This window comes from Acanthaster planci, linkage group LG05 (assembly GCF_054643075.1).
Source record: "Acanthaster planci isolate LZ-2023a linkage group LG05, COTS_SCS, whole genome shotgun sequence".
Lineage (NCBI taxonomy): Eukaryota > Metazoa > Echinodermata > Asteroidea > Valvatida > Acanthasteridae > Acanthaster > Acanthaster planci.
Window position 1 is genome coordinate 2,225,726 of NC_141781.1, and position 21,042 is coordinate 2,246,767.

The 21,042-nt window shown below is 45.7% G+C and overlaps 1 protein-coding gene across 1 annotated transcript; it reads left to right on the top strand.

The window, feature by feature from the left end:
• The first annotated feature begins 1,237 nt into the window (after positions 1 to 1,237).
• On the top strand, positions 1,238 to 10,914 carry LOC147798995 (long-chain fatty acid transport protein 6-like). The gene is made up of 9 exons (XM_087136726.1): positions 1,238 to 1,901; positions 4,048 to 4,266; positions 4,997 to 5,155; positions 6,022 to 6,143; positions 6,868 to 7,068; positions 8,648 to 8,741; positions 9,077 to 9,278; positions 9,461 to 9,558; positions 9,850 to 10,914. The coding sequence occupies exons 1-9, from the start codon at positions 1,397 to 1,399 to the stop codon at positions 10,155 to 10,157; spliced, it is 1,908 nt and encodes a 635-aa protein (XP_086992852.1). The 5' UTR covers positions 1,238 to 1,396; the 3' UTR covers positions 10,158 to 10,914.
• The last annotated feature ends 10,128 nt before the right edge of the window (positions 10,915 to 21,042 follow it).

Genomic DNA, 21,042 nt, shown 5'->3' on the forward strand with positions numbered 1-21,042 from the left:
TGACTTCAAATGGAAGGGTATTACAGAACAGAGTAAACTAAGCTGTTAATTTTTGGTATCATCTGAAAGTTTGCTGACGTCTATAATGTTCAGTTGTTAGAGGTACATGTATATTATCAAATCCGGAATACAGATAAGTTTTTATTGATATTGGAGGTCGCTTTTTTTCCACTATGTTGAATTACTGGATTACTGATAGTTTGCTTAAGGGCGGCAATAATTGCTCATTGACACAGCTATAGCGAAAGGCACGTGATGTTGATTCTAATGAAAGTAACAGCTATTGGTCTATATCCCCACACAATCCCCGCATGCGCTTCTCTAGCTCTGACGTCACGACTGCTCTCACAGTCCAAGCTTGTAAGACCTAGTTGACAAGAAAGGAAGTTAAGCGGTGCACAGTGTGGGACTGCACGTCAAGAACCCCCTGTGGTTGAGGAGACTTGGTGCAGGTTTTGGGGAGTTTAGCCATCATGCGATCATGTCGATCACGTGGCCATGTGGCATTCGAGTTAGTTTGGGATTAGTTTATCTTTAAACCAAAATTACCATTAAACATGTACAGATCACAATAACATCCAAATAATAAAGCTATGCTAACGAATAACATGTTGTGTCCTGTCTTTGCACGTCAGGTAAACGCATCTGTAAGACCTGACATCAATAATCGACAGTTTTTCTCGCTTGCAAGTACATGAACGGAGAGAAAAATCCAAGATCTAAGATCTTGCACAATACCTGCTGTCGATTTCTGTCGATATTTTTTTTAACAAGAGTAAACTTTCCACAAGCAAACTGGGGCCGACCACAGAAGCACACTGTGTGATTTTGGGACTTTGATCGGAGTTATCAGCATTACTGTTTTCAACGTGTTCAAGTTAAAGCACTATGCTCAATATGGAAAAGCGTGATTACGTAAGGATCCTCATTGAAGTTTGATATAGTGCTTCCCACAAAAACCATAGCTATGTATTTAATACAGTGATAAACTCCAATCTACTACGAAACTTTCTGCTTTTCGGAGTATACTGCTGTTTTGGACTTGGAACTGACCATATATACACAGTGTCCTGCGAAATTTGGACTGCCACTGGTCGCTGGTTGACATCTTGGAAGAAGTCATACCCAGGACGACCAAGGAGTTGATACTTATGCAGTCTTCATTTCATGCTACATCTGAGTAGAGTATGGAAACTTAGCCAGATTTACCCACATAAAACTGCGGCGAGATGTATGTAATTATACACACAGGCTTATCTCCCGATGTGTAAACATATTGGCGAATCCTGCGCTGTAGGCCCAAACACACCCCTAAGGGCGCGATAAGCACTGAAGACCTGGATCTGATTCGGACATTTTTGCAAGAGGCTTTCAGTTTTCAACTGGAAAAGACAGCATGCCTCTCCCCATTGGTAGTAAAGTGGCTGGGATGACGGCAGTGGCAACCCTTACGGGGCTGCCGCTGGCAACCGTGGCTTTCCTTCGCCTCAAGTACGGTCCCACAGTTTTCCAGGACCTGGCGAGCATTTGGCAAAGACGGCGTTTCCAAAAGTTACTGGCCACGCTGCAACAGAAGAACGTCAAACTCGTCGATTTCTTCGAGGAACACGCCAAGCAGACACCAGAGAAGGTGTTCATCTTGTACCAAGACGAGCTGCACACTTACGGAGAAGTGGACAAAGAGGCTAACAAACTGGCTCGGTTTGTGAAGGGAACTAAGGCCGTGATGTGCTTGGACACTGTAGGGATATTCATGATGAACGAGCCCAGTTTCATTATCTCCTGGTTGGCCTTCAACAAGCTCGGCCTGCGGATTGCTCTTCTGAACTATCACCTGAGAGGTGATGCACTCCTCCATTGTATCAAAGCTTGTAAAGTGAAAGCGATTGTCTGTGGAGCAGGTACGTGAATCGCAATAATGCTGACAATCCTTAGGGACCATTCCAAATTTTCAATGTTTTTAAATTTCATTTTTTTCCAAATTGTTTGGACTCAACCACCCACCCCCAATATTTCTCGTTACACTGCTTCCTGATATGATGTTTTTCTGCATACAGAACCGTCTTTTGCTGTCCTGCAGCTATTCTCCCATTTGCTTTGTAAATTTAGCTAATTACATGGAGAATAATCATAGCTGGAAACAAAAAATGCGCAAGTATTTTTCATTTGAATTTGATAAATAAAATAAACACCAAAAGAATTTGTTTTCCCGTTGGCTGTAAACAGTTAAATTTGGTTGCAGCACTCTCATTTACAGCACTTTCAAGTCCAATCAACCTTTCCCATGAAATATGCAAATCAGGCAGGCGCATATACATTAGTGCCACTGGTTGGCAAGTTGCTTAAATCTTTGACGTAATAATACAAATCTCCATGCGCGCGTCACTATCGCCGTTTCTCTGCTATTATAGTTTGACATGAGTGCCAAACTTAAAGACAAGGAACTGTTACTTTCCAACCTCAGGACACTGAAACCTTCACCTAGTTTCGAGAAAAGCGTGCTTAAGTATCGGGCAAAGGCTGTAATATGGTGTTGATTGACCGTCAACGCTCCAGGTTATGGTTACTAGCAGGTCGCCTACGCTACCGACAGTGTTGACGGCTCCACTTGCCAACCAGTGGTAGTAGCCCGCATGCACCCGTCTAATTTGCATATTTCATGGGGAAAGGTCAATAGAGTACCGCAGTGTGACGTCACTGTGAGCCAAACAGTGCAGTGCAAACAAATGGAGTGCGCGCGTGTTGGTTCATGCGCTGGTTCTCGCGCTAATGCCTTTTACACACTAATTGTGCGCGTGACGTATTCACTTCGGTACTCTATTGTCATACCTTTGTCTTGGATACTGTCCGTTCATAGGCCCAGAATGATCACATGACAGGGCGACATATCCGCATGTCACACTCACCGTGAGACATCTCATTCTTCCGACTGTACGCGCACACACACGCGTACGTGAGCGCGAAACAAAAGAGCTTTTGGAAGTTCGAGAACGAACATAGTGGTCCTTCAGTCAGCTTTGCGTGGTACCCATTATACATTTTGTGCATAAGCTACCTGAAAATTCGATCATTGCGCTCGTACAACAGACTCGTTCCCGTCCCCGCATTGTATTACGTAATGCGAGGACCGCTAACCAGACTATATAAATTTACTCACTGGTGCCCGCGCTAGTTTCACATTAACGTTTACGCAATTAAAGAAAGGGATCGGACGGGACAGTGCATTTGCAAGTGATATCGTCTACGTACGTTAACTGTACAGTTTTACAGTGGGCCCATCATTTTCTGAAAATTTTCAGCTGGTTTCTTTGGACAAATTCTTTAAGACAGACGTATGACAGTGTGAACACCCAAGGGACGCATAGCGCCCTCGGCTTCGCCTCGGGGCGTTATGCGTCCGTCTGGTGTTCACAGCGTCATATCCCACACCACAACGGTCAATAATTATTAAATATCACATCCGAGGTAAAAACATACAAAATGAGGATGTGAGGTTTTTTGTGTATTACGCTGTGGTATACATCAGCTGGAATGAACAGGTCATCGCTCCATGAGCCCGTCGACGGTCAAATAGGACGTAGAGCTTCGCAGGACAGCTGAAAATACACTGGACTTAGTCATAAATACATGTGCATGAAGTTGACAAATACATACATACGTAAAGAGCGATCTGGTTCTGTTAACTAACTTGCGAAAATATTTTTATGCAATTTTTTTATCGTTTCGTGTTTTGGGGGTTGTTGAAGGTCTGAATGCTTTATGTTACCAATGGGGATACTGGTTCATGGAGTTTCACACGTACATGATGTACAGGTCAGTCTAACCGTAACTGGGAACGAAGTTGAAAACGATCATACTTACAGAACGCTGGCGTGGCGGGTAGTTCATGCAAGTCAAGGGATCAATTTCTTTTTCGTTTTTTGTAAAAAAAAGATCTTATCTCTCCCTGTATAAGGATAAGATTTTGGACAAGGAGAATATAGTTCGGTAACTTCGAAGCTCAGTGTTTCATCATGAGAACCTTTCCCTACTTCTCTCCTAATTCAGATCAACTTTTGATGGACTCCATAGAGACTATCTTGCATGAACTGCAGGTACTGGGCATCCGAGTATGGATCATTGGAGACCGGGAGAAACGGCTCATTCCTGAGGGGATGATCCGTGTTCGGACATGGAACGAGCGCAGTGATCCAATACCGCGGAGCGAACGCGAGGGCATGTCTAACTTTGATGACGCAATGTACATCTTCACCTCGGGAACAACAGGTAGGTTTACCACAACTATTTTATCCAGTATCGTTGCTGTGCTATGTTTCCTGCTCAAAGCCTTTGGGAGTCATGTCTTGTGGTTATTTTGACACTAAGTTTGTGAACTTCGGGCTTATATCGCTAAACGCTCATTTTCCTGAGACAGGTTAGCCAAAATGTCAAATGTTCTCGCTAGCGTGCTTAATCCAAACTTCACAGAATGTACTAATAATAAGTGTCTTTCTAAGCACGCCAAGCCTTAGTGTAGCCTTCCAGACAGTTGGATTCTTGGGACGTGTTCAGAAAAAAATCGGCTGTGTTTTAAGGTTGAAGGGGCCTTTCCATATTTTAGGCACGTTTTGGATCCACTCCGCTTCCATGTCTTGTTTTGTACACTTTCCGTTAAACACTTTCTGCATTTCATGCATACGGACACCGGGCGCAATGAAAATAACGCCGGGTTAATAGGAATGCGCTTATATGGGAAATGACGGCATATTACGCATTCTTAACTAACTGAGCAAGATTGCACGTCTTCCATAGTCGATTTGCTTCAAACCAGATTCTGTTCGGCCATCATTCACGTATCTTGTTAGGTTTGTACGAAGTTTAGTGGATTCAACGACTGCCTTGCCCGAATGCGCACAAGCAGATCAAAATGTTAAGTCCACAAATAATGGTCTGCTGTATAAAAACATTCACAACTTCCCGGAAGCTTGTGTTGAAGTCTGATACCGTATTACTCTAGGTCTCCCCAAGCCAGTGAAAGTACCGCATTACCGCCAAGTCGGGACTTCCTTCATACACCAATCGTTCGGATTGACTAAGGATGACGTCATGTACACGTCACTGCCTCTCTACCACAGCGCAGCCTTAAATGTGGGGCTCGTTAATGTCATACGAGTTGGTGAGTGTCGTGATAGAAATAGGTATCAATCACCACACGTATCATTTGTATCAACAGTGTCAGTGTTTTCGTTATCATAGTGCTCTGTCCCGCCGTCACAACTTATTACAGTAAGCATTTGATCACTGCCATCATTGTAATACACTACTCAAAAGAATTAAAGGAACAAGAGAACAGACTGTTTTTGTCATGGTCCATATGGGATACCGTTATAACAAGAGGCATTAAAGTTATGTGAAAATCATTCAGGTGTTGTCGCATAACTTTAATGCCTCTTGTTCTAACGGTAGCCCATATAGACTATGATAAAAACATTCTGTTCTCTTGTCCCTTTAATTCTGTTGAGTAGTGTAGCTCACCTTTACCTACGTCGCCAGTCTTCCCATATCCGACTCATCACCAGCAACGGTCCCCTGTTTGAACAAAGTAAAATTCTCATGACATTGTTAACTTGTATGTAAACTTAAAAACCACGGAGCCCGCACTCTATGACGTCACTTGCTTTGGCGATATAAATTGGACGTATCGGTGCCCTCTAAGTAGTGGCGTCTCCAATGAAGGGGGCGGGGTACAAAAGCCCCCAGTTATATGTTAGTACTTTTAGGAAGTCAAAGAGCCAGTATTTTGGAAGCAATGCAACCACCCTTCAGGGCGAGCGGATTCCCTTGCGCACGAAAATAGCTTAGACAGTCATTTTAACAAAAATGTCCATCTTGCCCCCCCCCCGCCTAAGACCTGGTAACATCACTCTGTGTTTTTTTATGTTCTACTGTCTTCCCTTGACATCAATATAGAGTTAGGTTATCGTGGATTTCCCTTCACTGTGGGTTCCTCTTTGAAATTTTTATTCCATATTTGTCTTTAAGGGTGTACCGTAGCTCTGACTAATTTCTCAGTTCGGAGATTCTGGGATGATGTCCGCAGATACCGCGCCACGGTGATCCAGTACATCGGGGAGATTTGTCGTTACCTCCTTGCACAGCCACCGGTAAAAAAATGCCGTCAGTGTTATGTCATCAGCAGAAAGTTGGGTGTTTTATATGATTGCCGCATTCCTCTAGTCTCTGGATTTTTACAAATTGCTCATCAGTTTTGATCTGATCTAGTTGCAAGAAAAACATTTATCTCCTAACCACCACTGTTTAAAGCCTTTGACTCCTATCTGAACTTCCACGGTTGAACTAGAACTTTCCCGCGAACACACTGCAAATAATGTAAATCGGTGTAAGGGTAAAAGCTAAATCTCTCAGCACTAAGCCAAATTAATATGATTGACATCATGGCCGGGGAGTATATCCCCGACACACCTTTTTGGCCTTGGGATTACCATAATAGAGTAATCACCCCCCCCCCCCCGAAGTCACTAACTTTATGTGCCCTCGGCTTTGCCCCTGCACTCCAACAGGTGGCCCTTACCCCCCCCCAAATGAAGTTTGCTCTTGGACTGGGCCCTGCGCCATGTCCCGCTCCACACTAGGATGACCTTTCAGAAATCACCCCCCACGTGTGACAAGACGTCTCCGCCTTTGATTGATATCCAGACTTTGCTTTATGTGATCGCTGACTGACTGCAATCACAGACCCAAAGCAGCGGAACTCTGACCTGTCCAATCCACAACGTTTGCCTCAGGATTTTTGGCATTGTGACGCACTGGCAATTTAAAACTAAACTTTTTCATATAAGACTTGTTGGCTTTTCCCGATATGAATAGCGCCTGGATGACGGCAAGTACTCTCACAAAATCCGCTACGCTATTGGCAACGGTCTGCGCCCTGATATATGGGTAGAATTTCAAAAGCGATTCAACATCGGCCACATCGCTGAATTCTACGGTGCAACTGATTTGCCATACTTCAACGTCAACATGGACGGCAAAGTGGGAAGCACTGGAAGATACCATGGTATTTTCAGGGTGGGTTTTGTCTTAACTCTGGTATGTCACGAATCCCTTTCCAAGACAATAGAAGTCCAAACTTGTTAGTACATGTAGCATCGTCTGGCAATTTGTATAGTTGTGTCTCGCGTTTAACCAAGTTGCATCATTTGAAAGTGAGCTAAACCTAGTAAAAATTGTCCACTCTAAAAACTCCCTGGTCGAATTGACCAAGAATTAAGTCCCATTCGGCGTGACCCCTTTCTGGGTAAAAAATGACCACCTTTAGGGTCGTATTTGACCCTTTCTGGGTCATAATTTAGAGGGCCTATGTCACAAGTCCCAGTTATAATAATGGGACCCAATTTGTTGTCAATCTGACCCTGGAGTTTTTAGAGTGTGTGGATAATAGATTTTCCTAGTACCAGGATGGATTGTTTCTGTCACTATTACTGTTCAAATAAAACATATTTGTCAGGCTTTATATCATCTCTAAAGCAAAATAGTCATGTTTCTTACCATTTCAAAGTGTTAAATAAAGAAATAAAGTGGATTGGGGAGCATGATCCGAAATGGATCTGTGCCTTGCCGTCGTATCGTCGCCTGCCTTTGTATGGTTTTATTCCGTGTGGGTTAGGCCGTCGCGTCCTTCCGTCATGCTGTTGCATCCTTAAGTTATGCCATCGGCCGTGTCGTCAAACGGTCGTGTCGTGCTGTCGCTTTATGTCGTCGTCAGTCGTACCGTGTCGTCGTGCCTTGGTATTTCTAAAAAGGGCTAGTGATTGTCACAGCCATTAGAGGGCCTATGTCACAAGTCCCAGTAATAATAATGTTTGTCCATAGCACCTACAAGATGCTATCATGTGATGGTATCGATTGGTATGAAACCTTTGGGTATAGTCCACTGATTCAAACCCCATTGAAAACAGTGTAAAATCAGTACTGTGCAGGGCCCATTTACATGCATACCAACATCCCTGAGATTTCTGAAACACAAATAAATTGTTGTCTGCCCCTAATCTTTCAATTTCTTTTCAGTTTCTTGTGAGTTAACCATTTACATTTTTAATTATTCCCACAAACCAAAATCATCCCCTTAAAAGTGATTTTTCCGAAGTCTGATTGTAGCCATTTTTCAAGTGGCAACCCTCAACTTTCTCAGGCACTTAGGACCATTTTTCAACCGTAGTTTTTAGCCCTTCTACCCTCATATGAAAGCTCAAAGACCCAGGGAGTTGATCCTGCAATGGACTGCACCCTCAGCTCTGTCTCTTAGGGCGCCCCTTATTTCTACCAGTGATGAGGCGACAAAGAGAGCACGACGCGATGGCACACCACACGCAATGGGTCGACGGTACGACACGACGGAGCTGTCGTAGCGTCGTGTACTGGCTTCAGGGCGCCTGCACGATGCAACGCCATTTTTTCGGCTATAGAACACCATACGTAAAAGAGGGCAGGAGATAGGCAGACTTTCTTTTCTACTTGCCCAGTGGGTGGGACTAACTTAATCGGTCTATACAAGATGGTAAGGATGGTGCAGCGTATACAAAATGATGTTTAATGGGATAACACCCGTTGCTATGCTTTTAAACTCGAAATGTACCTCTCTCTGCAGGCGTTGACCGACTATTTTGTTATAGTAGAGTGTGAGTTGGAGACAGTTCAACCGATTCGTGGTCAAGACGGCAAATGCATCCTCACGTCTCCAGGTATTATGCTGTCCCTTCACTATCGGGTTCAAAATAGCTCTCTAAATATCTTTATTGCACTCTCTGGAACCCTATTTTTTTCTCCAGAATTGGCTTGCTTTTTACAGGCGCAAAATTTCCTGGGGTCCAGACTCCGTTATGATGTCCAATTCTACTATGAAGTTACTTTGGCGTCAAAACTCCTATTGTTTTCAGTCTCATTGCGAGGAAAGTCAATTCCATTGGCTTCACTTTGTCGCTTCCTTCCATATATTTGAGCCACCATTTACAAACGTTTGTTTGTGAAAAACCCAAGAGCTTCTTCTTCTTCTAGGTTTCTACCCTCTATTTGCCAGGTCAACCTGGTCTGATGTTGGTCCGTCGGGATGATATCGCAATGCGCTTCGACGGATACCTTGGCGACAGTTCAATGACTGAAAAGAAACTGGTCCGAAATGTGGTGAAAAATGGCGACTTGTTCATCAACTCTGGCGATCTGATGGTACATGACAAGGATGGTTACCTGTATTTTAAAGACCGACTTGGAGACACGTTCAGGTAACTTTTGAATTGCACCTCGAACCATGCCCGGCGGTCAGGTGTCCTTGCAGTTTGCACGTGAATGAAACTCCATTCACCATGCAATAGAAATCAAGTTCAATGACACGTGATCAACAACCAACCAATCAGAATACATGTAATGTGTTGACTACCTTACACGTTTTCTTCTTACTAATTAGATGGAAAGGCGAGAATGTTGCAACAACAGAAGTGGCTCATATGTTAAACCAGTACTCAGGTGTACAAGAGGCTAACGTGTATGGCGTACGGGTTCCAGGTATGATTGACAAGAAGATGTAGAATTGTGTCGGGATTTTTACTGTGCAATGTGTCTATTTTAGGCCATCAGCAGCAATAAAGAAAACGAAAATGATACTTTGTGTAGAGTAGTGTTTTACGTTTATGGTTGCATGGCATTTTTTTTTCAGGGCAATCAAACTCGTTCATGATTTGCTGTGTTTTTGAAACACTATTGTGAAATTACATTTTTGAGTTTAGGAAAAGTGTTAATGGGACATTTTAATCTAGTAATAAGTGTTTCCTTTTTAATCCCACATGGAAACTGAAGGTCAAGACGGCAGAGCAGGAATGGCTGCAGTCGTTTTCAGAAAGACACATCAGCTCGACCCTAAGGCCTTCTACGATCACGTGGTCAGGTCACTGCCGCTCTACGCATGCCCAAAGTTTTTGCGAATCATGGAAGAGATGGAGATCACGGGGACATTCAAGCACAAGAAGACAGACCTCGCCCGTGAGGGATTTGACCCCAATGTCATATCAGACCCTCTCTTCTTCATGGATGAGGAGAAAAAGACTTACGCACCCTTAGACAAGGACGCCATGCAAAGAATTGTCATTGGAAAGGCCAAGCTATGAAGACATTACACTGACTAAGACTTAACGGAAACATTTAGAATCAGTTAATGAAAGTTTACATTGATGAAATTAAAGTTTCTAAAAAACTGGAGGACATTGATTGCTTTTTTAATGTGGGAATGTGTTAAAACACATCATCAGTTCTTTGCTTTGTTCACAAGAAGGTGCATTGCCACACAATGCGAGTTATCTTCAACTATACTTTCGTTATGAAAGTTTGAGAAATTGTTCAAGATGTTTTGAAAAGGGTTGAAAACTGCACTTTCGTCTTACCAAACAGTTTTAAGCCAATGTTATATATCAGACTATATTTTTGTCCATTGGCAAGGAAGAAAACCAGTGCATAAAATTATGGGTATGTCTGAATAACTTGGCTACGGCTTGAAATTATACAGGACTTCAGTATCAGTGGTAACTCTAGTCGCTGTTATAGAATTGTGTGCGATTTCAAGCCGAACTGGTTTAAATGTGGACACGGCTATACACGTTATGGACAACAAAGCCATAAAAAGAACTGTCTGTCGAAATCTTCCAAACCCTAGGCCCAGGGTTGACTTTTAATGGACGGGCATCAAGAAACGGAATTTGTATAACATCAGAGAGCCTGCAAAGCTCTACAATATCTATTCATTCCCGCTATATTGTGAAAATACGAATGATTCTGCACTCACATAGCACGTCTGCTTTTTCCCAGAAAGTTGAATTGCTGGATTAGTGTTTATAGTTTGTATTGTATTAAAATGTGAGGGCGAGAACAGCTTTGAATGTGCACAACTTATTTTATGTGATACAACGTAATGGAAGTAGTTCTGGATACCCGCACACAATCCCCACGAGGGCTTCTACCTGACGACACGACTGCTCTCACTGTCTAGGCTAAGCTTGTAAATTACCATACCACGTTGACAAGAAGCTAAAGTGAAGCAAAGAACAATTTGGGACTGCACGTCAACAAACACCTGTACTTGGGGCAATTCGGTACAAGTTTTTGATTTATTTTTTGAACGGAGAGAAATGATCCAGGTATTAAACAACTCCGCAGGGATCGTTCATGACGTAATCAGTTGGCATATTCGATTTTAGTGTACAAAATTATGAAGTTCCTGATAGCAAATACATGAACGGCGAGAAAAAATCGAGATCTTAGATCTTGCACGGTCACCGCTGTCAAGAATTGTCCATTGTCGATCTAGCTGTCGAGAGTGAACTTCATGGCGAACTTCAAGCAAACGTTTCTTTTTTTTCTATAGGGCCGCCCGCACTGACACGTCATTTGGGTCATATTGGTTCGGGCGGCGTGTGCTGGCTCCACGATGGACCAGTTCACTACTAGTATTTAATTTTAATTTATGCGCGCATGTTCATAAAGGGCAAGTTGAGGCAACAAGCTTGAGTGACCCATTGAAAATGGACAGAGGCACAAATTTCAACGTCATTTTCTCTCAGCATCTGCACGTTTTTCACCTCTGACGTCGGAAAACACACTCCGTCAATTTTTGGGGGGCTATATTTCCACAGTGCAATTTTTTTCAGTAGCTGAGCCTTGAGGATCTTTCAGGTTTACCCTCTGGCAGTCATTTTGACACCAACTTTGTGAAAACTGAACGTACCGCTCTTGCGCAGCATAATTTTACCCAGACAGGTCAACCTATGATGTATATGTTTTTCAATTGTAGTGCTCGATGCGGGTGGATTGGCACGCATATGTAGCTTGCCTTGAACTTCAAATGACCGTAACAATCATGTTTGAGGGAGTTCAAGCCTCACATTTGCAGTGATAAAGAGCGTCTTTACACGCATGCCGAGTTTCAAACAAATCAAGCGTGGCACAGCCTAATCTTTGCCCGAGACTAGGCAACAGCCGAGTTCTTGGGGAAAGCGCGGAATTCGGTGTCACGTCGTGTCATTTGACCACGATTTTGTCAGGCAACCGCAAACTTCATTTCTACAAATGTAGCGACAAAATTATGCCTAAATTTACAGATACGAAAGGCGTAAAGTGCACTTTAAAATTGGTTTCGAGCTGGTCTCGGTCCGAAATTCTGAAAACATCCAGTGGGAGACCAAGATCAACTGAAGACCGAGACAAGGGGTACAAGACCAACACCAATGTGTTCGAGGCGCAAGACCACGTTTAAAATAGTCTCCAGGCTGGTCTCTCGAGAGCAAAACCAGTTTTTACGACTATACAATAATGGTTTTATGAGGGTCTGCATTTTACGCTTTATCTGAGATTGATATGCAACTGTAATGGAGACAAATTTACTACTTCTTTTCCTGGGTCTAAATACTATAAATAAGTGGTGTTCCCCGCGTATATTACGGTTTTCCCTACACAATGGCCCTGGGCAAAAGCGCCCCTAAGGTAAGTTTGGCCCCAGTTTACTTTGTATCCTCCATTACATGATACTAAGAAATGTGGCCCCCTCCGGTTTAGCATGCTACCAGTAGATAGATTCTTGAGCAGATAGGCAGTGAGGATCAAGGTAACATTGATTAATTTTTCCTAAGCCCAACCCTGCCTTCTGATGGTCTGCTGAATCGTTTTGACACTGCATATAAACTCTGCTAAAAATACTCTTTAAAAAAAATAGGGGTTTTTCCCCCGAATTTGTTGTTTTACACGCTTTACTTCTCAGCATAGCACTTGATCCTTTTTGTTCAGCTGGTTGAGATTTTTAAGCAGAGTTTGAATAGAGTCTCTTTTTTTTCATCTTTGGCGAGTAAAATTTATTTTTTTTGTCTGCGAAAAATCCACTTTTCGTTCTGCACTAAGCTTCTTTTTGTTTCTGCGCAGTTGTTTTTTAAATGAATGGCGATCCTATCAATTTGAACATGGTTATTAGTATTGTTGCGTTCCCTAAATATCAAGTCGATGGTAGCATGGACTTCATTAGTGTCTACGGGATGTGATATTTGGGGTCAACAATTTATTAAAGGGTGGACGTGAAACAAGGGGGTTGGGTGACAGTCAAACTGTATGGTTGGTTTATTGCTCTCACTTCTCTTCATCAAAGTTCAATGTGGATTTGAAGAAGGTGTAGCTTAACATAATACAACACACAAAAGGCAAAGTTATAGAGAGGCGAAGTTGTATATGAGTGTAACTAAACTACGGTTTGGCAGGACCATTGGAAATGCAAGTCAGACGGAGTGGGTACGGTACGTGTGTGTAGCATCGCACAGCTAGGCTACACTCATCAGGCCGGGCCATGGTGGGAGCTGTCCCGGACCACCATGGTGACCAGCATGGGCTGGACGGGGCCAGCGCCGGTATGTACCGACCGCACTGCCGCTCAGACCGCAATGTGTTGAGCGCAATGATAACATCGCCGCACTGTGTACCATTGGCTCAGCGTAGAGACGGGGAGGACTGGGCTAGTTAGCAGGACAAGGGTGGCGAGGGACACGGGGGTGTCTCGCCCGGCAATCGGTTCGGACGTAACGGTGACGGGCCGCTATGACTCTCGCTAGCATCCTGGGCTAATTCGTGCCGCTCTCCCATCGGTCCAAGCTAAGCTAGCTGGCCATTCATATGGTTACATTTCTTCGCCATAAGAATGGTTACTATCGCACTTCTCTCGGTAAGGGTCCAACCGCCGTACTACGTTAGGTTCCGCTCTCGCTGAACAGCTTAACCAATGAAAATCTTCTATCTCAAAGGGTCACATGACTTCCTGCTAGAGTCGTGTGCAAGAATCTCAGTGTCGTGTGTAACAATGTAAAATACAGAATAAGAAGTCACGTGTAAAAAGTGTAGAGCCGGGTGCGTGAAAGTTCTTATCCGGTCATCTGTGGCGAATGATTGACAGTTATAAAGTCTGAGGTTTCTGAACATTAGCATTTCAGGGAACCTTACCACGCCCAACCACGCAGCCACATGGAGGGGAATTTCGACATGCTAAAACCGAGCAGAGAAAACACAAGGATAAAGGAGTGACGGACCAAGCGATCACGCCAGAGTACAGCATGAATAACTTCATACAAAATTAGCGTCTCTGCTACATGTCCATAATGCATAGCTGAGCTAAATAAGAGACCCTGAGAAATGCAAGGACCGAGAACGAGTAAACTAGGGGTCGCTGGAATTCCACGATTTGCGGGTGCGCAACACTATTCCCCCTCGAGTTTTTACAACGTCCTCGTTGGGATTTCAAAATTCATGGTGACAGACAACTAAGATGGAAAGCTTGCGGTAAACATCATGCAATATCTCTTTTTTGAGTCTGTGTGGTTCTGATAAGAACAGGAGAGGCTCAACGTTTCGGACAGTGTGCTCTGTCCGTCGTCAGGAGACTGAATGATACCACATCAGGATCAGGATCAGGATTCACCGTTCCACCTGACTACACAGCAGGATCCGTCACACTCCAGTACCTCCAACCAGCATATAAGCCCCACTCCCTGTCGGCAACTCTTCAGTCTCCTGACGACGGACAGAGCACACTGTTTGAAACGTTGAGCCTCTCCTGTTCTTATCAGAACCACACAGACTCAAAAAAGAGATATTGCATGATGTTTACCGCAAGCTTTCCATCCTAACGTCCTCGTTGTAAACGAAGGAAATAGAGTTCTTGTTCAAAAGTTGCTAAAGTTCACGAGTAGTCCATGGAAGCTTTAGAGTTCATTGGCACTATAGAGAAAACACTAAGAGTTCAGTTCATGAAGACTGCCACCGCGTTTTGGGCTACCACTACTGCAAAAGCTAGTCTAATCTACAAAACTCACGAAACTAGTGATAACGCTGAAAACAGAAAACAAAAATCATTAGCAAATTTCACCACTGGTCGTCCTTGTAACCATGGTACCAAAAAAAAAATCATTTCAAAGCAAAAGAGTCACAGTTAGTCCACACAGTTGAGTTGACGATGCTGCAGCTTGCTGGGCTGACGGAACTGGCGATCCAGCTATTACGCAATCCAGTGTGGACTGCAGCAGTCGTAACCTCAAGGGGACATCACATCGTGCAATGTATGTGGGCTATGCGAGATCCCAGTATCTCGCGGGTTTCTGGCGGGGACGAGAACTCCAAGTGGAGTCAGCAGGAGCCTCAGATGTTGTCGGAGGGGGTTCTGTGGCTTCAGCAGGCGGCTGATGCTTTGGGACATTGGTGACTCTGGAGCTGGATTTCTCTGGGGGGTTGGGTGAGAGACTGTCGGGTTGCTTGCACAGGTCACAGTTTTTGAGCAAAGTCTTTTGCAGGTCTCTCATCCATTTGGGGATGTCATCATCGCTGTAATACCGCTTCAGCCGATCATGGTGAATGACTTTGGCTTTTCCGCGTTGCTTAAGTCTGATCTCAAAAAGGAGATCACTAAGTGTTCGTAGAACAATGCAAGGTCCTTTCCACTTTGCGTGTTTGAGTTTTGGCGACAATCCCGGGGTTTTTGTACTGTCGCGCATGTACACAAAATCACCAACTCGGTAGTTTTGTTGGGCAACACGCGGATCATGGTCCTTTTTCTGGCGCTTGCTGACTTGTCCAAATGTTCACGAACTAGGCGATGAATTTTCTCCATTCGATGTTTCAATGAGATGACATAGTCGCATTGGTCTCGTGGTGCTTCATTGTTGGTTGGCCCACCGAGCACCAAGTTGATTGCAGTATGGGTTTCTCGACCGAACACGAGCATGTTTGGGGTGTATCCGGTCGTTTCATGCTGTTTGCCTCAGTAAGCTGAAGTCAGGAGAGGGAGGTGAACATCCCAATTGCGTTGGTCATCGTCAACGTAGGCTGAAATCATGTCAAGTAGCACTTGATTAAAACGTTCAGCTTGGCCATTTGATGAGGGATGATAGGGGGAAGTTCTCGTTTTGTGGATCTCGAGAAGTTTGCAGACTTGCTGAAACAATTTGGATTCATAAGTTCGCCCTTGATCAGAATGGATATCGAGTGGGGCACCAAATCTGGAGATGAAATCGTAGACCAAAGGATGAGCAGCTGTCTCTGCTGTTTGATCTGGTGTGGGGTATGCCTCCATCCATTTAGTGAACTGGTGACCGACAAGGAGAATATACTTGTTCCCTCTGACGGTTTCAGGGAGAGGGCCCAAGATATCGGTGACAAGTCTGTCCATTGGCGCACCTACTCGGTAGTCTTCAAGGGGAGCTCGCGGGGTGAGGTGTGACCGCTTGCGAGCGCCACATGTAGCACATTTTCGGATCCACTCGCGCACTGACTCCTTCAACTTATACCAGTAAAACTGGCGTTTTGTCTTAGCTACAGTCTTCTTGATTCCAAGATGAGCAGATGTGACGGCATTGTGTGTTGCTTTGAGAACAGCATTCTGCAGTTCCTGTGGAACAACCAGTTGTAGATACGACTGGGTTTTATCAGATGTCACCCATCGTTTGCACAGGACGCCGTCTTTGAGCACAAGTTGTTGCCATAACAACCAGAGGTTTCTAGTGGCTGGACTCTTGCGTGCAATTCTGTCTTTGCTCGGCCTTTGGGAGGAAACTGAGGTCAGGATCTGCTCTTTCAAATGCAGCAATTTCCTCTGTGGTGTAGCCGCAGACCCAAGATGTAGCCCTTCCGGCGCGGGGACCGACAGGGGAGCTCAAAGGGGCATGAGCGCTCGTGACCTCGTCATCTTTGTCGTCTTGCTGTCCAGTTGGATTTAACTGTTCTGTAAGTTGCTGCCCGGCACTTAAACCGGCATTGGCATCCGTGTTGGGGATGCAGGGCACGTTACAGTTCAACTCTTTGCCATGTGGATTAGAGGATTCAGTAGCAGGTTTAGTTCGGTTCGAGGGCCGTACAACCCGAATGGCGGTGGGCATATTGGCTTGCCCGGGAGTTTCTCCAGTTGAGGCTGTGTTTACAAAACGGCTGTCAAGAACTCTTTCCTTGCAGTCGCCGGTGAACATATTGCACGAGCGTCAAATACTTTCACCTAGGTTGCGAACACGGCCGAGTAGGAGTGTTACCACTGTTGCCATCAGCACGAGGACTGTCACAAGGGACACGGGTGTAGCTGTTTTGGGGGTTACGTCATTCGATGGTGACTCGTGTGAGTTAGAGTAAGGGTACTCAGAGGAGGTGGAACCTCAGCAGAAGTAGTGTACACTTTTCTGGTTGATAGGGGGATCACGTCGTCGACTTTATGAAAATCGGACCACAACTCACTTTTTGCGACACACTTGTCGCAACCACCACACGGCAGATCAGCGAGGATGGATGTCCCGTCATAGCACGGGCAATCGTCGGGGTCGCACGGCACCCTAAAGAGGGCATCTGCGTTGCCATGCTTCTTCCCCGCACGATGTTCGATCTTAAAGTCAAACTGGGCCAGGATCTCCAGCCATCGCGCCATTTGGTCCACTGGGTCCCTGAAGGACATTATCCACCTCAGAGCACTGTGATCAGTCCGGATCAGGAACTGTCTTCCAAGCAAATAGTGCCTGAAGTACTGAACAAAAGTCATAATGGCGAGTAGTTCTCTTCTGGTAGTACAGTATCGCCGTTGTGTTTTCGTCAGGTATCGGCTAACGTATGCTATCGGTCTTTCTTCTTCTCGTTGCGTCTGGTCACACCACTGAAGTTGTGACAGGGTTGCCCCGATGCCGGTATCAGAGGCATCGGTGTCGATGATGAAAAGTCCATCGTTGTTGGGATAAGACATTATTTCATCACAGGTCAATGCGGCCTTTAAAGAGTCAAAAGCCGTCTGACAGTCAGGGGTCCTTTTAAACGTCTGTCCGGCCTCTAACAGACGGTTTAAGGGGCTTGCTATCGTGGCAAACTTGGCGATAAACCGACGATAGTATGAGCACAGTCTAAGAAAAGAGCGGACGTCCGTGATGTTTTCGGTAGTGGCCAGTTCTGGACCGCAGAAACCTTGCTGGAGTCCGGCTTCACACCATCTTGGGTGATGATGTGGCTAAGAAAGAGAACTTCCTCAAGGAATAGCTCACACTTACTTGGCTTGAGTTTGAGTCCAGCCCTGCCGAGTCGCAACAAAACTTCATCAAGTCATTCTATGTGTTCTTGGAATGTGGAGGATAGAATGATGATGTCGTCCAGATATATCAGAAGCGTTTTCCACTGCAGGCCTTTCAGCACAAGCTCCATGCAGTGCTCAAATGTGCTGGGCGCGTTACAAAGTCCGAATGGCATTGTTACGTATTCATACAGGCCAGTCTGGGTCACAAACGCTGTTTTCGGAAGATCTGCCTCTTTCACCTCAATTTGTCAGTATCCAGACTGCAAATCGAGCGTGCTGAAGATTTTAGCCCCGCTGAGGCAATCTAGACAGTCATCAACACGGGGTAAGGGGTACGCATCACGACTCGTCACATTGTTCAATTTGCGATAGTCGACACACAGGCGGGTTGTACCGTCCTCAATTTTTCCGCACGAAGACCATTGGCGATGCCCAAGGGGATGTCGACTCTCTGATGACACCTGCCTTGAGCTGACTCTCGAGAACTTTCTCCTCCTCACCCTGAAATGCCTTGGGAGGACGGCGGGGAGGCTGGCGTATGGGGCGAGCATCGCCGGTGTCAATAGCGTGTTGCACTACTGATGTTCTGCCCGAGTCCTCCGGGGACTTGGCAAAGCTGTTCTCGTGTTTGGATAACAGTTCGCGCAATGTCTTCTGCTGCTGAGGGGGCAAATTCTCGCAGCTCCGGTCATACAGAGAATTAAGATCTCCCGACCCTTGACTAGAAGATGCAGGAGAGTCAGGAGCGACAGGGACGTGTAAGTGGACTGCAAGTGTAGGCTGGTGTGCACGGACTCTACACGCACGTATCACGCGGAAAGCGTAATCCTCCTCGTTGTTCTCATGCTCGGCTATGAGTTCTATCTTATCAATCTCATGCAGGTATCCAAGCGCCGTACCCGCTTGGAGCTCAACGTCCTCGGGTGACGTGTGCATGAGTCTGACAGGTATGCCGATATCTTTGCGGCTGGGGTCAACAGGGAACTGCCGACCACGAGACATTGCGTTCGACTTTCGCTTGGTGCCGGTTCTACAACTGCAAAGTTTGTGCCAAGTTTTTGATCGTCGGCGACACCTTCCGCTATCCACTCACTGCATGCGGGAATGACGGTGGTCTCTTTCAGTGCGATCTTCACGGCACATGGAGGAGTGCCTTTGATCGACCACTTGAACCAGTTACCGGCAATTCGTATGCCGCCTCGTGCTTCTAACACGCAGTCATAGAAATTAAAGGAAATCATAGCCGAGAATTCCTTCGTCTCCAATGGGAGCAACATAAGCGTCCCACTGGAAACATTGCTGTCCAATGGCCAAGTCGATTGTGGCCACGCCTTGGATGGCAATATGTTCATTGTTCGGAGTCTGTAGTTTCAAGGGCTCGCGAGGGGGCTGAAGATCAGGTCGCTTTCGTCAGGAATTCTGTTGAAAAGTTCTGACGAAACTACGGTCACTGCTGCGCCTGTGTCGACTAAGAGTTCGGTCTCTGCACCGTTGATTCGCACCTGCAAAAATGCAGATATGCCACGGAATGGCTGTCGGGCCATTCTGATTATATGTTCAGAGGGTGGGACCGTTACCAGGCCGGACGGCACGGTCCCAGTTAGTTTTCCGACTCAGGCTGAATGGCGACAGCCTCCTTGGCTGCCAGCTCAGGGCACATGTTAGCGAAGTGGCCCGGTTCACCACACTTGAAGCAAGTGGAGTCAGATTTGCTTTTAGCATCGTTTCTGTCAGTAGGTTTGGATCCAGCTTTTGGCTTTTGGCCAGACCCATTTCCTTGGATCAACTTGACTATGCCATTTAATCGGCGATCAAGGTTGTCAGAAAACTGCTTCATCTGCTTCTACGAGACGAACTCCTGTTTTGCCGTCGCCTCAGTGGCTGAAGCCGCTCCTTCGTGCTTTTCGGCAGGTTGAACAGCGTGAGCGCGAAGGGAAGTTTTCCCGGTGGAGAGATTTTCACGCAGACTGGTGTAGTTTTCAACGGCTGTTCTGGCCTCCTCCCGTGTTTGGGGGTTTGTCATGCCGATCGCTACGGTGGTTTGTTGATCGGGGAGCCCCTTCAAGAAATGTCGTAGGGCAATACTCTCTCTCGTGTCAGCATCGGCTGTAGGGTATCCTCGCATGACAAGGCGGCGGATGTCCGCCACATATTCAGTCAGACTGTCTTTTAGGGACAGTTTCTTGGCTTCAAGTAGAGTGAGCCATGCGTTCTGGGTTCTCCTTTCTGCGAATCGGCTTTCCAACGCTGAAATGAGTTTATCAAAGTCATTGACAATGGAGGAGTCGAATTGTAAAAAAATGAACTCGGCAGCCTTGCCTTTGAGGCTGCTCATGAGACGAAATTTCTTCTCCTCCATTGACCATTCACAGGCCTTTGCGAGGGCCATGAAAGGTCGAATGAAACCTTCCCATGCCCCAGTTCCATTAAATTCACCCTGCCTGGGTAAAGGGACTTCAAAGTTTTTACTGGATTTGTCCATTTTATTAACCGGTACTGAGGATTCAAGGGGCTCAGAGTCTTTCACAGGGGAAAGTGTGGCGGTGGATGTGAGACTGGGTTGCGCTGGGGAGTCGCTCAGCAGATTCGGTGACTTCTCCGGCTGGGACTGGGGTGTAGAGGGCGCACTCGACTGCGTCAGTGCGGTGACCCGTTGCTCTGCTTCCGCAGCCCGCTTCTCTGCCTGGTCAAGTCGCTGCCTGAGAGTTTCCAGCTGGTCCGTGTGGTCGGCCAGGGTGACTGGCTCGAGGGATAGGTCAAGGTCATCTTCCGCAGCCGAAGCTTTCAACCGCCGCGATTTTCTGTATTTCTTCGGCATGGTCACTTTACTGTACATGCAGGCTGCACGTACACTGAGTTCTGTGGTAGTTCAGAGAGTTCACGAAGGAGTGGTTGCTATAGTAACTCGGGCATAAGAGTAACCGCAGTCGCACAGTTTC

What these genes read in the sequence shown, in the direction of transcription:
- LOC147798995 (XM_087136726.1), top strand. Translation starts at nt 1,397, where the DNA reads ATGCCTCTCCCCATTGGTAGTAAAGTGGCTGGGATGACGGCAGTGGCA. An exon ending in CGTTAATGTCATACGAGTTG is followed by an intron (nt 5,156 to 6,021) that starts GTGAGTGTCGTG and finishes TTTGTCTTTAAG; the next exon opens with GGTGTACCGTAGCTCTGACT. An exon ending in ATGCATCCTCACGTCTCCAG is followed by an intron (nt 8,742 to 9,076) that starts GTATTATGCTGT and finishes TCTATTTGCCAG; the next exon opens with GTCAACCTGGTCTGATGTTG.